Source organism: Dicentrarchus labrax, unplaced genomic scaffold (genome assembly GCF_905237075.1).
Source record: "Dicentrarchus labrax unplaced genomic scaffold, dlabrax2021, whole genome shotgun sequence".
In the NCBI taxonomy this organism is placed as follows: domain Eukaryota; kingdom Metazoa; phylum Chordata; class Actinopteri; family Moronidae; genus Dicentrarchus; species Dicentrarchus labrax.
Genome location: NW_026136707.1, coordinates 297976 through 320563, shown reverse-complemented (window position 1 = coordinate 320563; position 22588 = coordinate 297976). Strand labels below are relative to the sequence as shown.

General features: G+C 40.3%; 2 protein-coding genes, 1 non-coding gene and 1 pseudogene across 3 annotated transcripts; 3 read left to right on the top strand and 1 right to left on the bottom strand.

The window, feature by feature from the left end:
• Window positions 1–224: 224 nt before the first annotated feature.
• trnas-aga (transfer RNA serine (anticodon AGA)) lies at window positions 225–306 on the bottom strand. The gene has a single exon. It is a non-coding gene; the product is annotated as a tRNA-Ser (tRNA).
• A 2893-nt stretch (window positions 307–3199) lies between these two features.
• On the top strand, window positions 3200–10337 carry LOC127366466 (tripartite motif-containing protein 16-like). Its single transcript, XM_051405404.1, has 2 exons — window positions 3200–5099; window positions 9885–10337. Exon 1 carries the CDS (start codon window positions 3258–3260, stop codon window positions 4905–4907), a length of 1650 nt encoding a protein of 549 aa, XP_051261364.1. The 5' UTR covers window positions 3200–3257; the 3' UTR covers window positions 4908–5099; window positions 9885–10337.
• Window positions 7895–10337, top strand: LOC127366463 (tripartite motif-containing protein 16-like). Its single transcript, XM_051405403.1, has one exon. The coding sequence runs from the start codon at window positions 7895–7897 to the stop codon at window positions 9686–9688; it is 1794 nt and encodes a 597-aa protein (XP_051261363.1). The 3' UTR covers window positions 9689–10337.
• Window positions 7963–22588, top strand: part of LOC127366464 (tripartite motif-containing protein 16-like) — a 33469-nt pseudogene continuing 18843 nt past the window's right edge.

The window sequence follows — 22588 nt, the reverse complement described above, 5'->3', positions numbered from 1 at the left end:
ATATTACTACTGTTGCTTAAGTTAATGATCTGAGTACTTCTTCCCAAAATCTTATTTTGAAAATGTGTAAGGTAAGTACTGTTACCGCTAATCGCGTTGTGCCTCGTATTAACACAACGCGTGGTTCACCCAAATGTTAACACAATACCACTAACGTACATGCTTTAGTTAAGTAAAGAAGAAGGTTATGTAAAGCTTGTTAATACAGAGAGAAAATAAAGAGTCGTTGTCGGCAGGATTCGAACCTGCGCGGGGAGACCCCAATGGATTTCTAGTCCATCGCCTTAACCACTCGGCCACGACAACTGGATAACGTAATCACTGTCGAGAAAAAAAATTTAACCCTCTTTTTCGCCCTAGTTTTGGGGAGTTTGGGGTTTTTTGATGATATATAAATCCTAAAATGTGTCACCCAAACAGATTTTGCTTTGCTGCCTCAGGACAAACAGGCAATAAATACATTAGAAGAAGTTTTATTTCAATAAACATCAGCCACAATCAGTGGGTTAGATATTAGCTGCAGTGTGTGTTCCTGTTTCTGAATGCGTGTTCCTTGCATCTCCCTTTTCCTTTCATGCATGACCATGCAGACCGGAATGGGTGAAGTGGGTCCTCTTCTCCTCTTTTCCTCATACTACCCCAGCAATTGTGGAACTGGGATGACCTCTCTTACGCTCCAGATTCTTGCCAAAAGCTTTCTGCGATATACAACTTGAACGTATAAATCTTCATCTGTTCCTCTTTTCTCATCCCAGGGCTGCTGCAGTCTCTCCTGTGGTGCAGCGAGGCGGCCACGATGGTCATGTCGATAAAGTGGAACATCAGCCGATGGTACCACTTCTTCGACCTGATTTTGTTGCGGTACAGTGCAATGAGAGAGTCCAGCAGAGGACAGGGGACTTTGATGATTTTCCATCTTGCCATCCCACCTATCGACCTCAGTGCCTGGATGTGCTCCAATGTAATTACTGAGCAGACTGACTGAACAGTTATCATACCATTTTACAGCATGCGAGGTGGTTTCTCCAACCATGGCCGTCTTCTGTTCAAAAGATCCACGTCCAGTTCTCTTCAACTCAGCGTCACACATCAAGTTTAAACCTGGTAGTCTGTTGCTACGAACAGTACAGTGAATTCCCTGCTGAGCAAGTGTGAGTATGAGAGGGACACTCTGAACCAGTTGTCAAAGAACACCTTGTAGTTCTGCTGCGTGGGTATTGGCTGGGCCAGGTGAAGGACAACGTTGCCACTTGCTCCTACATCTGGAAGCTCAGGGAGTTGCACAACTCTCCCTGTGTAGCCAGCCAAGACATTTCTTTGGTTTTGCTGGCAGGTATTGCTTGAGTTAACCGCCCGATGTCCCTTACACCCATAAAATGTTGGTGCATCCATTTCCTGTGATTAATAGTAGATAGTAAAGCAAAACAAAAATGATTATGGTGATATCTCCATCCTTGAGCTTGTTATTGTTCAAACAAAAGTGGTCAAACTACACAATGTTGCCCTGAGGTAACGAATGAAAAACTACCATTTTAGTATTTAATAAAGTCAAAACGTGTCTTTGCTTACAAAGGTATATCAATTTACATGTTAAAAAGTGAAATTTATCTTACCTTCTGTTAAAGCAGAAGGACAGAGACAAAGGAGTACAACAACAACAGCAGCAACAACTATACTAATGGAAATGACTGATGATGATGATGATGATGAACATGAAGAAGATGATGACAACGACAATAGCAACAGCAATGGGGGACGATGGACAATAATAATAGTAATAATAGTAATAGTAGTTTCATAAATGAAAAAGGCAGTCCTAGAGGTCTGCTTTATGTGGGAGTTAAATGACAAATCCTGATCAAAGATAACTCCAAGATTCCTGACAGTGGTGCTAGAGGCCAATTTAATGCCATCTAGAGTAACTATATCTTTAGACAGTGAGTCTCTGAGGTTTTCATAAAGTAAAGGAGCATATATAAAGTAAATAGTATTGGTCCAAGTACAGAACCTTGTGGAACTCCATGACTAACTGTAGTATTTATTGAAGATTCATCGCTAACATGTATATACTGCGAGCGATCTGATAAATATGACTTAAACCAGCTTAGTGCGGTTCCTTTAATGCCAATTTGATGTTCGAGTCTCTGTAAAAGAATATTATGGTCAATGGTGTCAAATGCAGCACTAAGATCTAATAATACAAGTACAGAGACAAGTCCATTGTCAGAAGCAATCAAAAGGTCATTATTAACTTTAACCAGAGCTGTCTCTGTGCTGTGATGAACTCTAAATCCTGACTGGAAATCCTCAAATAAACTATTGTTATGTAGAAAGTCACACAACTCTTTGGCGACTACTTTCTCCAGAATCTTAGAGAGGAAGGGGAGGTTAGAAATCGGTCTATAGTTGGCTAAAACCCCTGGGTCATGAGTGGACTTTTTAAGTAGGGGTTTAATTACAGCTACTTTAAAGGACTGTGGTACATATCCTGATAATAAAGAAAGATTAATCATATCTAGTAAAGAAGTGCGAACTAAAAGTAAGACTTCTTTAAGCAGCCTAGTTAGGATAGGGTCTAAGAGACAGGTTGATGCCATCGATGAAGAACTTATTGAAGTTAATTGATGCAGATTGATAGTAGAAAAACAGTACATCTGAGTGTCAATTTGTTAAAATTCCTTTATTTGGAGAGACAGCGATACCTGTAATGTTATGATTAAAATTATTACTATTAGAAACAAAATCATGCACCAACTGCCGTTTGGTGCATGATTTTGTTTCTAATAGTAATAATTTTATCATAAAAGAACCAGCAGAGCAGTTGATCTGGTTCATTCAGGTCCTTCTGGATTCACAGCTGGTTGGCTCAGGATGAGATTCTGAAATTGAACTGTTTTGTCAGACATGCATGAAAATAAAATGAAAGTATTAAATTAAATGTATGAGAAAATTATTGCAGGTTTTAACCAAGGCTTCATTGTAATCCAAGTTCAGATTCACAGCGCTACTCCTCTTCCTGTAATGCAATGCAAACGGCTATACACCCTCCCTCTTCCTCCTTCTCTCTGCACACATATTTCCATGTTCCCTCCCCTTTAGATCTACAGTTTGAAGATGGGTGTAACCAACATGTGGTCACGTGAAAGAGCCCACAGGCCCCATTCACTGCAGAAACACATGCTGTTTAGATCAGAGCTCAAACTAGTTCCAGCTCTGAGGAATTGAAACTCAGACAGTCGCTGTAACTGAGAGGGGAAATGGCGCAGCAAGGAGTTCAGCTGGACCGAGAAAGATTCTGCTGTCCGATCTGTCTGGATCTACTGAAGGATCCGGTGGCTACTCCCTGTGGACACAGCTACTGCATGAACTGTATTAAAAGCTTCTGGGATGGAGAGGATGAGAAGAAAATCCACAGCTGCCCTCAGTGTAGGCAGACCTTCATACCGAGGCCTGTCCTGATGAAAAACACCTTGTTAGCAGATTTAGTGGAGGAACTGAAGAAGACTGGACTCCAAGCTGCTCCTGCTGATCACTGCTATGCTGGACCTGAAGATGTGGCCTGTGATTTCTGCACTGGGAGAAAACTGAAAGCCCTCAAGTCCTGCTGTGAGAAACACCTCCAGCCTCATTATGATGTGGCTCCATTAAAGAAACACAAGCTGGTGGACCCCTCCAAGAAGCTCCAGGAGAACATCTGCTCTCGTCATGATGAGGTGATGAAGATCTTCTGCCGCACTGATCAGCAGACCATCTGTATTTTGTGCTCCATGGATGAACATAAAGGCCATGACACAGTCTCAGCTGCAGCAGAAAGGACTGAGAGGCAGAGAGAGCTCAAGGTGAGTCGACAAAACATCCAGCAGAGAATCCAGGACAGAGAGAAAGATGTGAAGGAGCTTCAACGGGAGGTGGAGGCTATCAATCGCTCTGCTGATAAAGCAGTGGAGGACAGTGAGAAGATCTTCACTCAGCTGATCCGTCTCATGGAGAAAAGAAGCTCTGATGTGAAGCAGCAGGTCAGATCCCAGCAGGAAACTGAAGTGAGTCGAGTCAAAGAGCTTCAGGAGAAGCTGGAGCAGGAGATCACTGAACTGAAGAGGAAAGACGCTGAGATGAAGAAGCTGTCACACACAGAGGACCACAACCAGTTTCTACACAACTACCCCTCACTGTCAGCACTCAGTGAATCTACATCCAGCATCAATATCCGTGCTCTGAGGTACTTTGAGGATGTGACAGCGGCTGTGTCAGAGCTCAGAGATAAACTACAGGACGTTCTGAGGGACAAATGGACAAACGTCTCACTGACAGTGACTGAAGTGGATGTTTTACTGCCACAACCAGAGCCCAAGACCAGAGCTGGATTCTTACAATATTCATGTGAACTCACACTGGATCCAAACACAGCATACACAGAGCTGGTATTATCTGAGGGGAACAGAAAAGTAACAGCAACGAGTCAACAACAGTCTTATTCTAGTCACCCAGACAGATTTACTGACGAGGTTCACGTCCTGAGTAGAGAGAGTCTGACTGGACGTTGTTACTGGGAGGTGAAGTGGAAATGTTATGGAGTTGGTGTAGCAGTCGCATACAAGAATATTAGCAGATCACGGAGGTCAGCTGAAGCTTGTGTATTTGGAGGCAATGACAAATCTTGGATGTTACAATGTCACACAAACGGTTATAACTTTTTTTACAACAGAATCCACACTCCTGTCTCAGGTCCTCAGTCCTCCAGAGTTGGAGTGTACCTGGATCACAGTGCAGGTATTCTGTCCTTCTACAGCGTCTCTAAAACCATGACTCTCCTCCACAGAGTCCAGACCACATTCACTCAGCCTCTCTATGCTGGACTTTGGCCTCTCTCTTCTAGATCCACAGCTGAGTTGTGTAAAAAGAAATAGAAGTGATTTCAGGGACAGTGGGTTAAATTCTGTGTTTCATTTCTTCAAATGGTTTTGTTTCCATCGTTGTTGCTGAGAGCTGATTGTTGTGGCATTTCTTCACTGCACAGAGATCACCTGTCAATCAAACATTGTGGGCGGTACTTTGACATCTTCTCATTAGTTGTTCTGTAAATGTTTGAGTGTCTTTAGGTGGCGCTCCTTCCTGTGTCTGTTTAGCCATGGAGGCTATCACTGGGTTAGGGTTAGCTGATGGAGAAACTGTGAAACTAATATGAGAGTATAACTGAGGCAGTTTTCCTCCTGAAACACCACAAAGTTCAGAGTTCATGTTCAGAGCAGAAGAGCATTTGTCAGTCAGTCTCTGTCCTTTCAACTTTCCTCACTAAAACAGCTTCGTCACAGAGAAATGAGCAGAGTTTTCTATCACTTGTTGCTTTTTACAACCAACATTTTGTTTGTGCACTCAGTCAATAAAGAGGATTTATTTCACAGGCTGAACAAAGTGGACAAATAATCAGAATTCACTGGGTCCAGTTTGAATCCTGACACACATGAGACAACAGATATTGTGTAGTTGTGGACTTGAGCTCATTTCACTTATTGTGTGTGTGTGTGTGTGTGTGTGGCTCCACCTGCTGTTTCTTATTGGAATTACAGAGGACAATCTACACTGAAGAAATTCTGCACACCTTTTAATATTTCCCTTCAGTCCAATGAGCCTCTGCTGTGTGAAACCACATACTGTCCCCTTTCTGTCTCCAGTGAAATAAAAAACACAACAACTTCGATGTTCCTACGAAGGAGTATTAGGGCCACATATACGTTAAAAAATTAGAGGAGGGAGATTTATTTTTTATTTTGCATTTTATGAATGAAGTAAACTAGAAGCATTAGAGCATACAGCTGCCTCATATATACACACAGATGTGACCTCCAGTTTATAGACAGACAGTAGAAAGAAAAATTAACTGAACTGGACAAGAATTTATTTATTAAACATAAATATTGTTTCTAGAGAAGCCGTAACGTCAGCAAAATCACTATATAAAGATGAAGATAGATAAAGTAAAGTACAGATAAAGTACACAATGAACCCAAACAGTTACTGAGTAATTTGGATGGATTATAAATTATTTTTTAATAGACTTCTTTATTGACAAAGTGTTTGAAGAGATAAGATTCATTTCCAACACCGGCAGCCGGGAGGCCTTCGTTCACGCCAACCTGCCGATAGCAAGTTCCTGTACGACTGACACCACATTACTGCTCAACCAATCAGACGGCAGCTGTGACTGACTGTATTTATTTCTATAAACGTATATGGAAATATAAATGGGACCATACATACACAACAGTGTACTTTGTGTTATTGATTGATAACTTGGTTTGTAAGACAAATAAAAATCTAAATTGTGAAGAAAATGTTTCCTCTTAAAATGTTTTATATTCCTGAAATGGATTGAATATGTTGAAGAGTATCGATCAGTCCATCAGGATTAGTTTCAGTGAAGTTGGAATATAGTTTGGCTTCATCTTAATATGCTGTGCACCGATTTTGGTGAAGATTAGATGAAATGTGTGCCAAAAGAAAAAAAATGCCCTCTATCTAAAGCACTGACCTATGCCCTGTGCTTAATTATTGAAGGAAGTTTTTTTTGTTCTTTGCATTTCGAGAATAAAGTCAACTCCTTCGTCTCTTACAAACTGTCTGTCTGTTTATCTTCAGTCTGCATGTATGAATGAGGTAAACTTGTGTTCTCTCCCAGTCTGATGTCTGTAAATAACAATAAGGTTAAGCTGATGCAGTTTGTAGCTGTCTGTCTGTCTGTCTGTCTGTCTGTCTGTCTGTCTGTCTGTCTGTCTGTCCCTCACACAGGAGGACAACCAGTACCGTATCATCAGCAAACTGTAGGCAGTTAAAGTGGGAGTCTTGGATTTTAGACTGTTTGCTTTATGAAGAACACAGATGATAAAATGGCACCGTGTGATGCAGCTGTGTTTACAGTCCTCATCTCTGACACCTTTTACAGACAGTCTAGGATTGCATCATTTAAAATAAGGAACACTGACATTATTGTCTTTATTAGTGGTTGTTTGATCAAAGCTCTCTCTCTCTCTCTCTCTCTCTCTCTCTCTCTGTCTCTCTTTCTCTCTTTCTCTCATTCTGTGTGTCACTGCACCTCTTCCTGCTCTCCAAATACACCACAAAACTTCCTGTCAATCATAGCGAGGGGCAGTACTTGGTGTATAAAAACGTAACTAGTTTATTACAACCATAGTTTTTTAATGTCAAAAATATAAGAATTAATTTCAACCTAATGAATTAATCAATAGTTTAAAGTTTATAACTGTATTCATTTCTATTTGAACCCATTTTGTCCAGCTAGGGGACAAATCCAAAATGAAACTAATCATTAGTTGCATTCCTGTACAAAACAGTTTAAAATGAGCTCCACCTCAACCAACTACATCACTGAACACATCCTCCACCACTGCTTATTTCTTGCTGAATAGTTTTCATATAATCTCTACATTATGTTACACTGGACCTCTTGTCAATTAATTGGAGTTAATGAGAGGACCAAAGTCCTCACAGAGGTCAGTGAACACGTCATACATTTTCTTATCACTCAGCTCAATGAACAATGGTGTTTGACTATGATATGTGATGTTTTTGGATTATTATTACTGCTACAATATGAAACTGAACAGAATTAGAGGTAGAATTAGCAAAATATTGGGCCATCAGCAAAGCCTGTAAGTATTTTACAACCAAACTGAAATGTTTTCCAATGTGGAACAGCTTTTAACCGAGGCTTCATCATAAACGAGAAATCAGAGTTCAGATTCACAGCGCTGGTCCTCTTCCTGGAATGATTAACAGCTTGATAACCCCTCCCTCTTCCACCTGCTCTCAAACACAGCGAGCTCCTCTCTGCACACATATTTCCTTGTTCCCTCCCCTTTAGATCTACAGTTTGAAGATGGGTGTAACCAACATGTGGTGGCGTGAAAGAGCCGACAGCCCCCATTCGCTGCAGAAACACATACAAACTAGTTTCAGCTCTGAGGAAGTGAAACTCAGACAGTCGCTGGCACTGAGAGGTGAAATGGCGCAGCAAGGAGTTCAGCTGGACCGAGAAAGATTCTGCTGTCCGATCTGTCTTGATCTACTGAAGGATCCGGTGACTACTTCCTGTGGACACAGCTACTGCATGAACTGTATTAAAAGCTTCTGGGATGGAGAGGATGAGAAGAAAATCCACAGCTGCCCTCAGTGTAGGCAGACCTTCACACCGAGGCCTGTCCTGATGAAAAACACCATGTTAGCAGATTTAGTGGAGGAACTGAAGAAGACTGGACTCCAAGCTGCTCCTGCTGATCTCTGCTATGCTGGACCTGAAGATGTGGCCTGTGAGGTCTGCACTGGGAGAAAACTAAAAGCCCTCAAGTCCTGTCTGGTCTGTCTGGTTTCTTACTGTGAGAAACACCTCCAGCCTCATTATGATGTGGCTCCATTAAAGAAACACAAGCTGGTGGACCCCTCCAAGAAGCTCCAGGAGAACATCTGCTCTCGTCATGATGAGGTGATGAAGATCTTCTGCCGCACTGATCAGCAGACCATCTGTATTTTGTGCTCCATGGATGAACATAAAGGCCATGACACAGTCTCAGCTGCAGCAGAAAGGACTGAGAGGCAGAGAGAGCTCAAGGTGAGTCGACAAAACATCCAGCAGAGAATCCAGGACAGAGAGAAAGATGTGAAGAAGCTTCAACGGGAGGTGGAGGCTATCAATCGCTCTGCTGATAAAGCAGTGGAGGAAAGTGAGAAGATCTTCACTCAGCTGATCCGTCTCATGAAGAAAAGAAGCTCCAATGTGAAGCAGCAGGTCAGATCCCAGCAGGAAACTGAAGTGAGTCGAGTCAAAGAGCTTCAGAAGAAGCTGGAGCAGGAGATCACTGAGCTGAAGAGGAAAGACGCTGAGATGAAGAAGCTCTCACACACAGAGGACCACACCCAGTTTCTACACAACTACCCCTCACTGTCAGCACTCAGTGAATCTACATCCAGCATCAATATCCGTCCTCTGAGGTACTTTGAGGATGTGACAGCGGCTGTGTCAGAGCTCAGAGATAAACTACAGGACGTTCTGAGGGACAAATGGACAAACGTCTCACTGACAGTGACTGAAGTGGATGTTTTACTGCCACAACCAGAGCCCAAGACCAGAGCTGGATTCATACAATATTCACGTGAACTCACACTGGATCCAAACACAGCAAACACACTGCTGTCATTATCTCAGGGGAACAGAAAAGTAACAAGAACGAGTCGACATCAGTCTTATTCTAGTCACCCAGACAGATTCACTAACTGGGCTCAGGTCCTGAGTAGAGAGAGTCTGACTGGACGTTGTTACTGGGAGGTGGAGAGGAAAGGGGGAGGAGTTAATATAGCAGTCACACACAAGAATATCAGCAGAGCAGGGAGGACAAATGAATGTAGATTTGGATCCAATAACAAATCTTGGATGTTGCAATGTTTCACAAACGGTTATAACTTTTATTACAACAGAGTCCGATCTCCTGTCTCAGGTCCTCAGTCCTCCAGAGTTGGAGTGTACCTGGATCACAGTGCAGGTATTCTGTCCTTCTACAGCGTCTCTGAAACCATGACTCTCCTCCACAGAGTCCAGACCACATTCACTCAGCCTCTCTATGCTGGACTTTGGCCTTTCTATGATGGATCCACAGCTGAGTTGTGTAAACTGAAATAGACAGAAGTGATTTCAGGGACAGTGGGTTAAATTCTGTGTTTCATTTCTTCAAATGGTTTTGTTTCAATCGTTGTTGCTGAGAGCTGATTGTTGTGGCATTTCTTCACTGCACAGAGATCACCTGTCAATCAAACATTGTGGGCGGTACTTTGACATCTTCTCATTAGTTGTTCTGTAAATGTTTGAGTGTCTTTAGGTGGCGCTCCTTCCTGTGTCTGTTTAGCCATGGAGGCTATCACTGCTCATGATGACTGTTGTTTACCTGAACTGATATTTCTCTGCATGAAAATGTAAACTTGTGTTTGTTGAATATTTGTAATGATGTATTTGTATGTTGTTGTTTCTCTTCCACTGTATGGGTCTAAGAGAGAAAGCAGCAGACCTTCCTTTATCGGAGATATTCTGTTCTCACCGCTTTGGAAAGAAATCTTTAATCACATTTATTTGTTTGTTTGTTGTTGTTGTTGTCCAAATCCTTGTACAAATGAGGAACTATGAGGGATTCTAAAAGTGTATTCAGCATGATGATAATCAATAAGCAGATGATTGATTATTTCCTTGTACATAGCTGAGATTCTGCTCCAACAAACTGATGGGATGTGTGAACAAACTGAAGCTTTACATCATGAATAAACAAACATGAACAAAGTATTTTCTTCTTGTCTTCATTCCAGGGTCTCATACAAAGCTGATGGAGAAACTGTGAAACTAATATGAGAGTATAACTGAGGCAGTTTTCCTCCTGAAACACCACAAAGTTCAGAGTTCATGTTCAGAGCAGAAGAGCATTTGTCAGTCAGTCTCTGTCCTTTCAACTTTCCTCACGAAAACAGCTTCGTCACAGAGAAATGAGCAGAGTTTTCTATCACTTGTTGCTTTTTACAACCAACATTTTGTTTGTGCACTCAGTCAATAAAGAGGATTTATTACACAGGCTGAACAAAGTGGACAAATAATCAGAATTCATTGGGTCCAGTTTGAGTCCTGACACACATGAGACAACAGATATTGTGTAGTTGTGGACTTGAGCTCATTTCATTTATTGTGTGTGTGTGTGTGTGTGTGTGTGTGTGTGTGTGTGTGTGTGTGTGTGTGTGTGTGTGTGTGGCTCCACCTGCTGTTTCCTATTTGAATTACAAAGGACAAACTTCCCTGAAGAACTTGCACACATAAGATTTACACTTTAGGAATGTAACTAATGTACTCATTTAAAGTACACATTTGAGGTATTTCTCGTGCCACTTTCTACTTCTACTTCACCACATCTCAGAGGGAAATATTGTACTTTTTACTGCACCACATTTATATGATCGCTTTAGTTACTTCACAAATTAAAATATTTTCACACAAAACTACAGTCAAGAAATGGACTGAGAGAAAATTAAATAGGATGTATTTTAATCATCATTTAAGTAATTTTTTATGTAAAAGATTTCATGGTTCCAGTTCCTCAAATGTGAAGTTTTGCTGCTTTTCCTTTGAATGATCTTAATAATTTTAATGTAATTTTGAATATAATTTTGAGGTTTGGACTGTCGGTTGGACAAAACAAACATTGTGAAGATGTCACTTTGGGCTCTGGGCAAGTCTGACAGATTTTCTCATGATTATCATAATTTTAACAAACCAAACAATCAATGGGTTAATGTAGAAAGTAATCAGGAGATTAATCCATTATTGCAATTATCCTTAATTGCAGTCCTGTGAAAAACTGTCCAAAATGAGCTCCACGTCAATCAGCTACATCAATTGTATGAGCCATATTTTAGTTTGCGTGTTGTTCCTCACAGCCACACGCAAATTAAATTTATATGTTTTGCACTATAAAGGCCGTGGCTGACCTCAGATAATTTAAGTTCCTTTCATTCACGTCTAAGGTGTTGTTAATTTGGGATGAGGGGCAGACAGTTTTTAACTGTGCTCAGACTACATTGTAAAGAGGACACATGAAAATAAACGTTGTAATATGCAAAGTATTGGAAAAGACTGAACATCTTTTTTATGAGTACATGAATTAGCCCACTTAGCACCTAGTAGTGGCTAAAGTACAGGACATAGTCATTATAATTAAGTTAAAAACTGCTTCACTGCGGATCATCGAGAATCAGTGTTGTTTAATTTGAGATCAACTGGACCGGAGCTGTGCTGGAGCAACTGGAGTGATGCCAGAAACACCAGGCTTCAGCGTTTCGGGGTATGTGCAGCACTGATAAAATATGTGAATGGCCATTGTAGTTTTGTGTGCACACAGTAACAAAAAGCCTAAATCCAATGCATTGGTTACACACTTTGAATGCCACATATCAATTCATAACTTATTTCTCTCTATTTTCAAAGATTAAAGGTGGCAGTTGCTTGGATCCTCCAACTGAAAGAAACACTTTTGTAGTTGAGTAAGCAAAGAAAACAGTTGCCGCTTGCAAATGCTAGTGCTAATGGATCGCCACTATTGGACGTGCATAAAGAACTGCAAGCTTTCGGATCGTCACTCAAAAGTCAGAACTGGCATTTGGGAACGCATCATACGGATAATCAGAAAGGTTTGGATTTCAGTGGTCTGTCAACACAATTTGGATGATGAAGAGTATCAAACAGTGCTCTGTTAAATTGAAGCAATGCTGAATGATCAACCCATCACAACATTGTCTGAAGATCCAAAAGATCTTGAGGCATTAACTCCTAACCACGTGCTGTTAATGAAAGGGAAACCAGTTCTACCACCAGGACTTTTTGAAAGATGTGATCTATATGCAAAGAGAAGATGGAAAGTCCAATATATTTCTGATCTCTTCTGGAAAAGATGGAATCATTAGTATCTACCATTGTTGCAAGAATAACAGAGATGGATAAGGGAAAGAAATAATTTAATGCCCGGAAATGTTGTTGTAGTTGTGGATTCTACAGCACCATGTGGATCCTGGATGCTTAGTTTGCATTATTATGGCTCATTAAATCATTGTTTGAGAATTGCTTTGTCTTCTGCCAGAAGCAATTAGGGGCTGGTGTGTATGAGCTGTATTTTGATTTGTACGTTTTTAACTGTACTCAGACGACGTTGTGACATGTTATTTTATTGTTTTAAGTTACTTAATAGAAGTGATTAATGAAATAAAAAGGACACATTAAAAAATGTTCTAATCGGCAAAGTATTGGTAAAGTCTGACTATAATTTTAATGAGTATATATTAAAAACAATTAGCCCAATTAATGTTACACACGGCCTCCTGGCAATCACCCGACAACCACAGAAAACAATGTTTCTTCTGTGTCCTCCAGGAAATTATCCCTCAGTAACAACTTGATTTTGCTGCTGTTCACATTCATTACTCCTCTTCTTGGAATGAACCACAGCTTGATAACCCCTCCCTCTTCCTCCTACTTTCAGACACAGTGAGTTCCTATGAGGGGCCGCCAGGGACATTATTCAGAATTACCTCTCACAAACACATGTGAAATGCTCTTACATACACTACTGAAACACTCTCACATAAACAACTGGAAGATTATTCGCTCGCACACACTACTGAAAGGCTCTCACACATACAACTGAAACGCTCTTATACACACTACTGAAAAGCTCTCACACATACAACTGAAACGCTCTTATACACACTACTGAAAAGCTCTCACACATACAACTGAAACGCTCTTATACACACTACTGAAACGCTCTCACACATACAACTGAAACGCTCTTATACACACTACTGAAAAGCTCTCACACATACAACTGAAACGCTCTTATACACACTACTGAAAAGCTCTCACACATACAACTGAAACGCTCTTATATATATATACATTAAGATGATCAGTAGTGCGTGTGCACGAAAGCTGCATGCTGCCTGTTATTTTACTCCAGCCTTTGAGTTTGCTTTTTTTAACTTCTTAACTTTTATTCTCTTTTTGTTCTTTCTTATTTTTTCACTGTGACTCTCTGAAGTCCTGCCCTCTCTAACGATGCTGTTTGAGAGAGTTTTTGTGTTTTATTTCGTGTTTTAATGCCGCTTCCACCGGGACACTAGGGTGGCCATTTCCTTCACATCAGAAAGGAGGACACCTTGCATGCACAGGGACACGCAAGCAGATATTTGTTTGGTTTGATCCCGTTTAAAATTTTGATATGTTAAAATTCTCTGCATCAATAATAATAATGAACAATGTGCAGTAATTACTGTGCAATACCATTCCATATTCACTGTGCAATATATTGCCCATGTGCAACGGCTGCTGCTACTATTTGTGTTATCTGTTGTTTGTGGATTCTTACTGTTTTTTCTCTTGTACATAGTGTTTTTATTTATTTTTTTATCTTCGTACTCTTACTGTTTTTTATACTGTTTTTTTCTATATCCACTTTGCTGCTGTAACATTGGAATTTTCCTATTGTGGGACAAATAAAGGAATATCTTATCTTTTCCACCAGATTACATAAAGGTTCATACACATACCACATAGCTAATAATAAATATACAAGATACAGCTCATGACAATGTGCCCTTCCAATTCAGATTACATAGGTCTAATAAACATCATACAGAAACTGTTCTTTTGTTTTTATCTGGATAGATAAAGGGTAAAAACAATACAGCACCTTCTGTTTCAGATGTATAAGCTTTGCCTATACATATAAGTATGAGCATTTTCAGAATTTCAGTCCAACAACCAACGTTTGTTAATGTTCTCTGTCGCTGAGAGCTTGATTGACAGCCTGGTGGTAGCAACTGCGGTGAGTGCAGGTTGTGGCGAATCAACACATGACTCATTTGAATATTCAAATGAGTCATGTGTTGATTGGTGACGACAGGAACAGGGACACGCTGCCATTGTTTACTTTCTGTGTACAGCTGATCGCACTAATGCCGGTCGGCATAGTGGCCAGAACAGCTGATTTACCAGCTGAACTCTGGAGGAAACACACCGGGGATGCTGAGGAGGGAAGCAACGTCTTTTACTTTTCAGTAGTGTGTATAAGAGCGTTTCAGTTGTATGTGTGAGAGCTTTTCAGTAGTGTGTGCAAGCAAATAATCTCCCAGTTGTTTATGTAAGAGCATTTCACATGTGTTTGTGAGAGGTAATTCTGAATAATCTCCCTGGCGGCCCCTCATAAGTTCCTGTCCGTCCACATATTTCCTTGCTCCCTCCCCTTTAGATCTACAGTTTGAAGATGGGTGTAACCAACATGTTGTGACATGAAAGAGTGGACAGGCCACATTCGCTGTGTTGATTACCTGTTGATTAAATCAGAACTCAAACTAGTTTGAGCTCTGCGGAAGTGAAACTCAGACAGTAGCTGTCACTGAGAGGTGAAATGGCGCAGCAAGGAGTTCAGCTGGACCGAGAAAGATTCTGCTGTCCGATCTGTCTGGATCTACTGAAGGATCCGGTGGCTACTCCCTGTGGACACAGCTACTGCATGAACTGTATTAAAAGCTTCTGGGATGAAGAGGATGAGAAGAAAATCCACAGCTGCCCTCAGTGTAGGCAGACCTTCACACCGAGGCCTGTCCTGATGAAAAACACCATGTTAGCAGATTTAGTGGAGGAACTGAAGAAGACTGGACTCCAAGCTGCTCCTGCTGATCTCTGCTATGCTGGACCTGAAGATGTGGCCTGTGATTTCTGCACTGGGAGAAAACTGAAAGCCCTCAAGTCCTGTCTGGTCTGTCTGGTTTCTTACTGTGAGAAACACCTCCAGCCTCATTATGATGTGGCTCCATTAAAGAAACACAAGCTGGTGGACCCCTCCAAGAAGCTCCAGGAGAACATCTGCTCTCGTCATGATGAGGTGATGAAGATGTTCTGTCGTACTGATCAGCAGTGTATCTGTTATCTCTGCTCTGTGGATGAACATAAAGGCCACGACACAGTCTCAGCTGCAGCAGAAAGGACTGAGAGGCAGAGAGAGCTCGAGGTGAGTCGACAAAACATCCAGCAGAGAATCCAGGACAGAGAGAAAGATGTGAAGGAGCTTCAACAGCAGGTGGAGGCTATCAATCGCTCTGCTGATAAAGCAGTGGAGGACAGTGAGAAGATCTTCACTCAGCTGATCCGTCTCATGGAAAAAAAAAAGCTCTGATGTGAAGCAGCAGGTCAGATCCCAGCAGGAAACTGAAGTGAGTCGAGTCAAAGAGCTTCAGGAGAAGCTGGAGCAGGAGATCACTGAGCTGAAGAAGAAAGACGCTGAGATAAAGAAGCTGTCACACACAGAGGGCCACACCCAGTTTCTACACAACTACCCCTCACTGTCAGCACTCAGTGAATCTACTTCCAGCATCAATATCCGTCCTCTGAGGTACTTTGAGGATGTGACAGCGGCTGTGTCAGAGCTCAGAGATAAACTACAGGACGTTCTGAGGGACAAATGGACAAACGTCTCACTAACAGTGACTGAAGTGGATGTTTTACTGCCACAACCAGAGCCCAAGACCAGAGCTGGATTCTTACAATATTCACGTGAACTCACACTGGATCCAAACACAGCATACACACAGCTGGTATTATCTGAGGGGAACAGAAAAGTGACAAGAACAAATCAACAACGGTCTTATTCTAGTCACCCAGACAGATTCACTAATTGGGCTCAGGTCCTGAGTAGAGAGAGTCTGACTGGACGTTGTTACTGGGAGGTGGAGTGGAGAGGGGATGGAGTTGAAGTAGCAGTCGCATACAAGAATATGAGCAGAGCAGAGGGGTCAGCTGAAGATAAATTTGGATTCAATGACAAATCTTGGGTTATATATTGTTTCCCAAACGGTTATAACTTTTATAACAACAGAGTCCAAACTCCTGTCTCAGGTCCTCGGTCCTCCAGAGTTGCAGTGTACCTGGATCACAGTGCAGGTATTCTGTCCTTCTACAGCGTCTCTGAAACCATGACTCTCCTCCACAGAGTCCAGACCACATTCACTCAGCCTCTCTATACTGGATTTTGTCCTCTCTCTTATGGATCCACAGCTGAGTTGTGTAAACTGAAATAGACAGAAGTGATTTCAGGGACAGTGGGTTAAATTCTGTGTTTCGTTTCTTCAAATGGTTTTGTTTCCATCGTTGTTGCTGAGAGCTGATTGTTGTGGCATTTCTTCACTGCACAGAGATCACCTGTCAATCAAACATTGTGGGCGGTACTTTGACATCTTCTCATTAGTTGTTCTGTAAATGTTTGAGTGTCTTTAGGTGGCGCTCCTTCCTGTGTCTGTTTAGCCATGGAGGCTATCACTGCTCATGATGACTGTTGTTTACCTGAACTGATATTTCTCTGCATGAAAATGTAAACTTGTGTTTGTTGAATATTTGTAATGATGTATTTGTATGTTGTTGTTTCTCTTCCACTGTATGGGTCTAAGAGAGAAAGCAGCAGACCTTCCTTTATCGGAGATATTCTGTTCTCACCGCTTTGGAAAGAAATCTTTAATCACATTTGTTTGTTTGTTGTTGTTTTTGTTGTCCAAATCCACGTACAAATGAGGAACTATGAGGAATTATAAAAGTGTATTCAGCATGATGATAATCAATAAGCAGATGATTATTTCCTTGTACATAGCTGAGATTCTACTCCAACAAACTGATTGTGTGGATGAAGTGAATCTGTACATGAACTCATTGAACAAGAGTCATTGAACAGACTTTACTGATGGGATGTGTGAACAAACTGAAGCTTTACATCATGAATAAACAAACATGAACAAAGTATTTTCTTCTTGTCTTCATTCCAGGGTCTCATACAAAGCTGATGGAGAAACTGTGAAACTAATATGAGAGTATAACTGAGGCAGTTTTCCTCCTGAAACACCACAAAGTTCAGAGTTCATGTTCAGAGCAGAAGAGCATTTGTCAGTCAGTCTCTGTCCTTTCAACTTTCCTCACTAAAACAGCTTCGTCACAGAGAAATGAGCAGAGTTTTCTATCACTTGTTGCTTTTTACAACCAACATTTTGTTTGTGCACTCAGTCAATAAAGAGGATTTATTACACAGGCTGAACAAAGTGGACAAATAATCAGAATTCATTGGGTCCAGTTTGAGTCCTGACACACATGAGACAACAGATATTGTGTAGTTGTGGACTTGAGCTCATTTCATTTATTGGTGTGTGTGTGTGTGTGTGTGTGTGTGTGTGTGTGTGTGTGTGTGTGTGTGTGTGTGTGTGTGTGTGTGTGTGTGGCTCCACCTGCTGTTTCTTATTGGAATTACAGAGAACAATCTACACTGAAGAACTTCTGCACATTTCACTGTAATATACTGTATATGTATCTTGTGCAGTATTACTATATATTATAGATTATACATACAAAAGGAGTGCAGCTGTTTCACAGACTCCCACTCAAAGAGGAGGCTGGGGGAGGTGGACAATCTCCTCTGATTAGAGGGCGTTAACACTCACTCTTTTTCACAGTATACCCATATACTTTCTTTTTCTGCTCAAGAAACATGTTTAAGTGTACAGTACCTCTTTAAATAAATTATTATAACATCTCTTCCACCATGAAATGTTTGTGCTCAGAGTGCCAATCATACTGTGGTGGCAATTTGTTTGATAAAGCATACAAAGTAGGATCTTGTCTTTCTGTAAGGTTTTATTGAAGTCATCCATGAATGTTCTCAACGCAACCGTCACACACTCTCGTATGTGAAAGTCCGAAAAGAGCCCCGATTGGAAGAAGCAGTATGTTCTTTTTTGTTTTTGTTTTATTGTCACTCTTACACAGTTAGACATTCCTGAGTTCTGGGACAGTGAACAGGCAGTGTGGTGAGATGATCATGTCCTTGGCTTCTTAGGGAAGTCTCAACATCCCGCTGTTTACTTGGACATAGAGTGTAGTTAGGAACAGGGTTAAAGGTTATATGCATATAATTGCCTCTTTAACAGTTGTGTATGGTTTTTCAATGACCATGTTAAAGGGTTATATAGGTTCTTTAAAAATTGCCATTACAATAGTCTTCTTCAAACTGATAAAGAATACATATATAATGAGGATATGATCGTTATGGTTTGAGCCAGGCACTAAAGAAATAACCTGGACAAGAGACTAAAAGCTTGAGACATAAATGATGGAAGTGGCCTGAGAAAAGGGAAATGTGTTAACACTACTTTCACAATACTTTAATGTATTTAGACAAATATAGGATACTTTTCATTTTAAAAACAGACTGACCTAATTTTTTGTTTTGCCTTGTGGTATGTGAATGATAACTGGAACCAAACCTTATTTGTGTTGGATGTGTGTGAAACAGGTTCAGAGTTGCTGAGTTTGTGAAAGGAAATAAGAATTTGAAAAGGAGATCAGCTTGCTTAGTATTGCACAGATAGAGTGGCAATACTACAAATAATGAGTGAATCTGTGTACATTAGCGTATGTATGTGTATATGTTTAGATGTTGCTGCTAACCGTAATTTGTGTTGCTCCGAGATTGAGTTTATCAAAATGAACAGGAAGAAAAAAGATAATTGGTAAATGTTACATAAACTGCCCGAGAAACGTCTTACAATTGCCCATATAAACATATGTAGTATTAGGAATAAATTAACTGAAGTAGAAGATGTGCTATTATTAAATAATCTACATATATCGGCTGTATCTGAGACACTTTTAGACTCTACATCTGAGGATACGTCACTGATGATACATGGGTATAATGTTTTAAAGATAGGAATGCATATGGAGGAGAGGTTGCTTTCTATGTTCAAAGTCATATACCTGTTAATGTTAGGCAGGATTTAATGTCACCAGAAATTGAAGAACTCTGGCTGCAAGTTAGTTTGAAACATCAATAATTGAATCACTAATTTCCAACATGCATATAGAGAAAAATATTCGACAGCCATTGCCTTAACTCAAATGGTTGATGACTGGCTTCGGGAAATAGGAAAAAGAAAAATTATAGGAGTAGTTTTGTTTGATATTTCATTGATCATGAGTTAATGTTGAAAAAACTAAATGTTATGATTTTTCTCAGTCTGCACTATTATGGATAAAAAGCTAAAAGCGACAGAAGACAAATGGTGTACTTTAATGGAAGTTATTCAGATGTCAAATAAGTGAAAAATGGAGTGCCTCAAGGAAGTTGTCTTGGGCCACTCCTATACAAAATTTTTACAAATGATCTTCCTTTCGTTTTAAAAAAGTCACGTATTTCAATGTATGCAGATGACTCCACAATATACTTAGCAGCAACAACAATAAGTGATTCAAAGACAAATCTAGTAATAAACTTATTTTGAATGTGTCGAAAACAACCAGTGTTGTAATAGGAACAAACTATTCTTAATGTTTGATCTCAGTATTGATGACATACTAATAAAGCAGGTGGAAGAAACCAAACATTTGGGAATTATCATAGATAATAAATTATTATGGGATAAAGTAAAATGGGAAATATTTTATCTGTAATTAAAAGATGTGCAAGATATCTGACACAACAAACTATCAAACAAGTATCTCAAGCCTTGGTTTTGGGTAAACTAGATTATTGCTCAATAGTTTGGTCCAATGTTTCACTGGGTAATATCAGAAAAGACAGAAGGACGTGTAGAATCTTTCTTGTATGATGAGAACAAAACATTTCTAGAATGCATGAAAGTCTCTTTTGGCTTGAAGTGACAAATATATTACTGTATTCACTGAGGGTTTTTATTAGGAATGTCATAACAACAAAGACTCCACTTATATCCTACAAAAGACTTTCCTTTAGCTCGGATACACACAGTTATTTTACAAGGCACGCTGCTGGAGGTTGTTTTACTTTACCAAAATCCAAAACCACATCCGTTCAGCATACAGTAATGTACAGAGCAGTGTCAGTTCTGCACCGCCACACTCAGTCCTTGTGGAAATATTATTTAAAAATACGTTGCCTTCTTGACTGCATAAACAGCCTTGAAAAAAGAATGGAGCCATGCACTTGCCAAGTGGAAGATGCTGTGCTGCAGACAAAGTGTTGCTTGCACACTTTTCCAGAATATTTTGAATAAATAAATAAATAAATATGTACATGTATACATACTGGAGCAGGCAAAACAAGCTACTTTTTATTCAGTGTATCTTGAATACTGACACACTAAAAAATGAACAGAAAAGTTAGAGATAATATACAAGATTTTTTAATTTGATTCTTATTGATAGTTTTTGAAATGTTCAATTCATGAAGGAATCTTTCACAGCTAGTATACAGTATGACATCTACTGCGGTGGTGATTTTTTCAGTCTAAGATAATTACCATCCCCATATCCCCCACAGTCTGTTTATGTGCTACTAAGCCACTTTTAGCTGTCAAAACCACAGATATATTTTCATTTATTCATGTATTCACTGGTTTATACAAACAGAAACTCTTATTTCTGTTGTATTGTACCAAATGTTCCTGCATGGTTTTTTATTTTTTGGTTCAACTTTGATGTTTTAAGACCCTTGTTGTCACCCACCCACACTTCCTTTGATACTCACTGACATCAGCAGCTGGTTGCAGAGATCCAGAGAAAAAAATCTGCAAAATTGTATGAAATAGTACATTTTTTAATATTTCGACATAAAAGTACATTATTCGTTTAATTTAGTCCAGGTTTTTATTGCAACATCACTGGTTTAGTGGGGACACATCAGGACTAGAATTCTTGATGAGAGTGGTGTCAATCTTCACATCTAACTCTTGTTTTACTGTAAGGAAAATTCGAATTAGGAAAACCAAATTCAGTTAGAAACTCAATAAAAATTTGCAAAACTTTGCTCTGCTCAAGCTTTATTTATTTAATTCTCTTTGTCTTTGTGGACGGTGTGTATTTAGTGTCAGGACGTGTTTGTCTCACAGCTTGTGCTGCTGAAGATGTCTCAGTTTGTTTACTCCATGCCTAGAAAGGGACTGTGGGACCTGTGTTTTTCCTTGCATGATAGAACGAAACCTGTTTTCTGAGACGTCTGGTGTTAAACTAAAATGGCCAAATTAGATATTATAAACATTATTATATTAAATAACGTTAAATAACGCACTTTTTTTTAGTCCGACACCACAGAGCCACATCTACAGTACACGCATGATGAACACGCACACATGCTTGCACAGATTAACCCCTCTGATCCCACTCTGACATTCACACACAACAGGCCAAGTCCATTTACACATAAACGCACAGATCAAAGTACATCCGTACAACCACAACCAAAACGTTTCTTGCTGCCTTGAATCTAAATCAACATCATTGTCATTATCATCACAAGTCAACACTCATATCAGACTGATGTGCACAGACACACACACATGTCGTCGGAGTCCGTGGTGGAGATGGACGCTCCGGGTCTGTTGTTGAGTTTGTTATCGGCAGCAGTCAGTGGGAGTTTGTTATCGGCAGCAGTCGGTGAGAGTCAGTGAAGGTGTGTGGTGACTGGTATCGTTTGGCTCGTAAAAACACAGATACAACTTTGGCTTTTATTCATATAAAGTAAGTTTGTCAGAGTACAAAAGTTACTCGGGTCGTGGCCCCCCGCCCCCCCGGTTCCGCGGTCTATGGTTGCAGGGATTATTATATTATATTATTCTGCCATACCATATCTCACCATACCTGTCACTGTCGCGACTGCAGAGCGCTCATTCTCCAAACTCAAGATGATAAAGACTTATTTAAGGGACAGCATGGGACAAGAAAGACTCAGTGGACTGACTATACAGAGTGAGGACTTTGGACCTGAGCAGGCCCGTAAGATGAGCTTCGAATGAGTGAGTACAGCTTCTCTTTGTTATGAAGTGGAATTTGTGTAACTTTGTTAGTGTCGGCTGTATTTGAATGTTTGATGGTTTGGAGACATCATCAGGCTGAGGGAGTTCGAGTCCAGGTCAGGGCAGGCTGTTCAGCACCGCTGTCCGTGGTGCTGAAAGGCTGGTTTACAGGATGAGTGTGTGGCCAGTCACC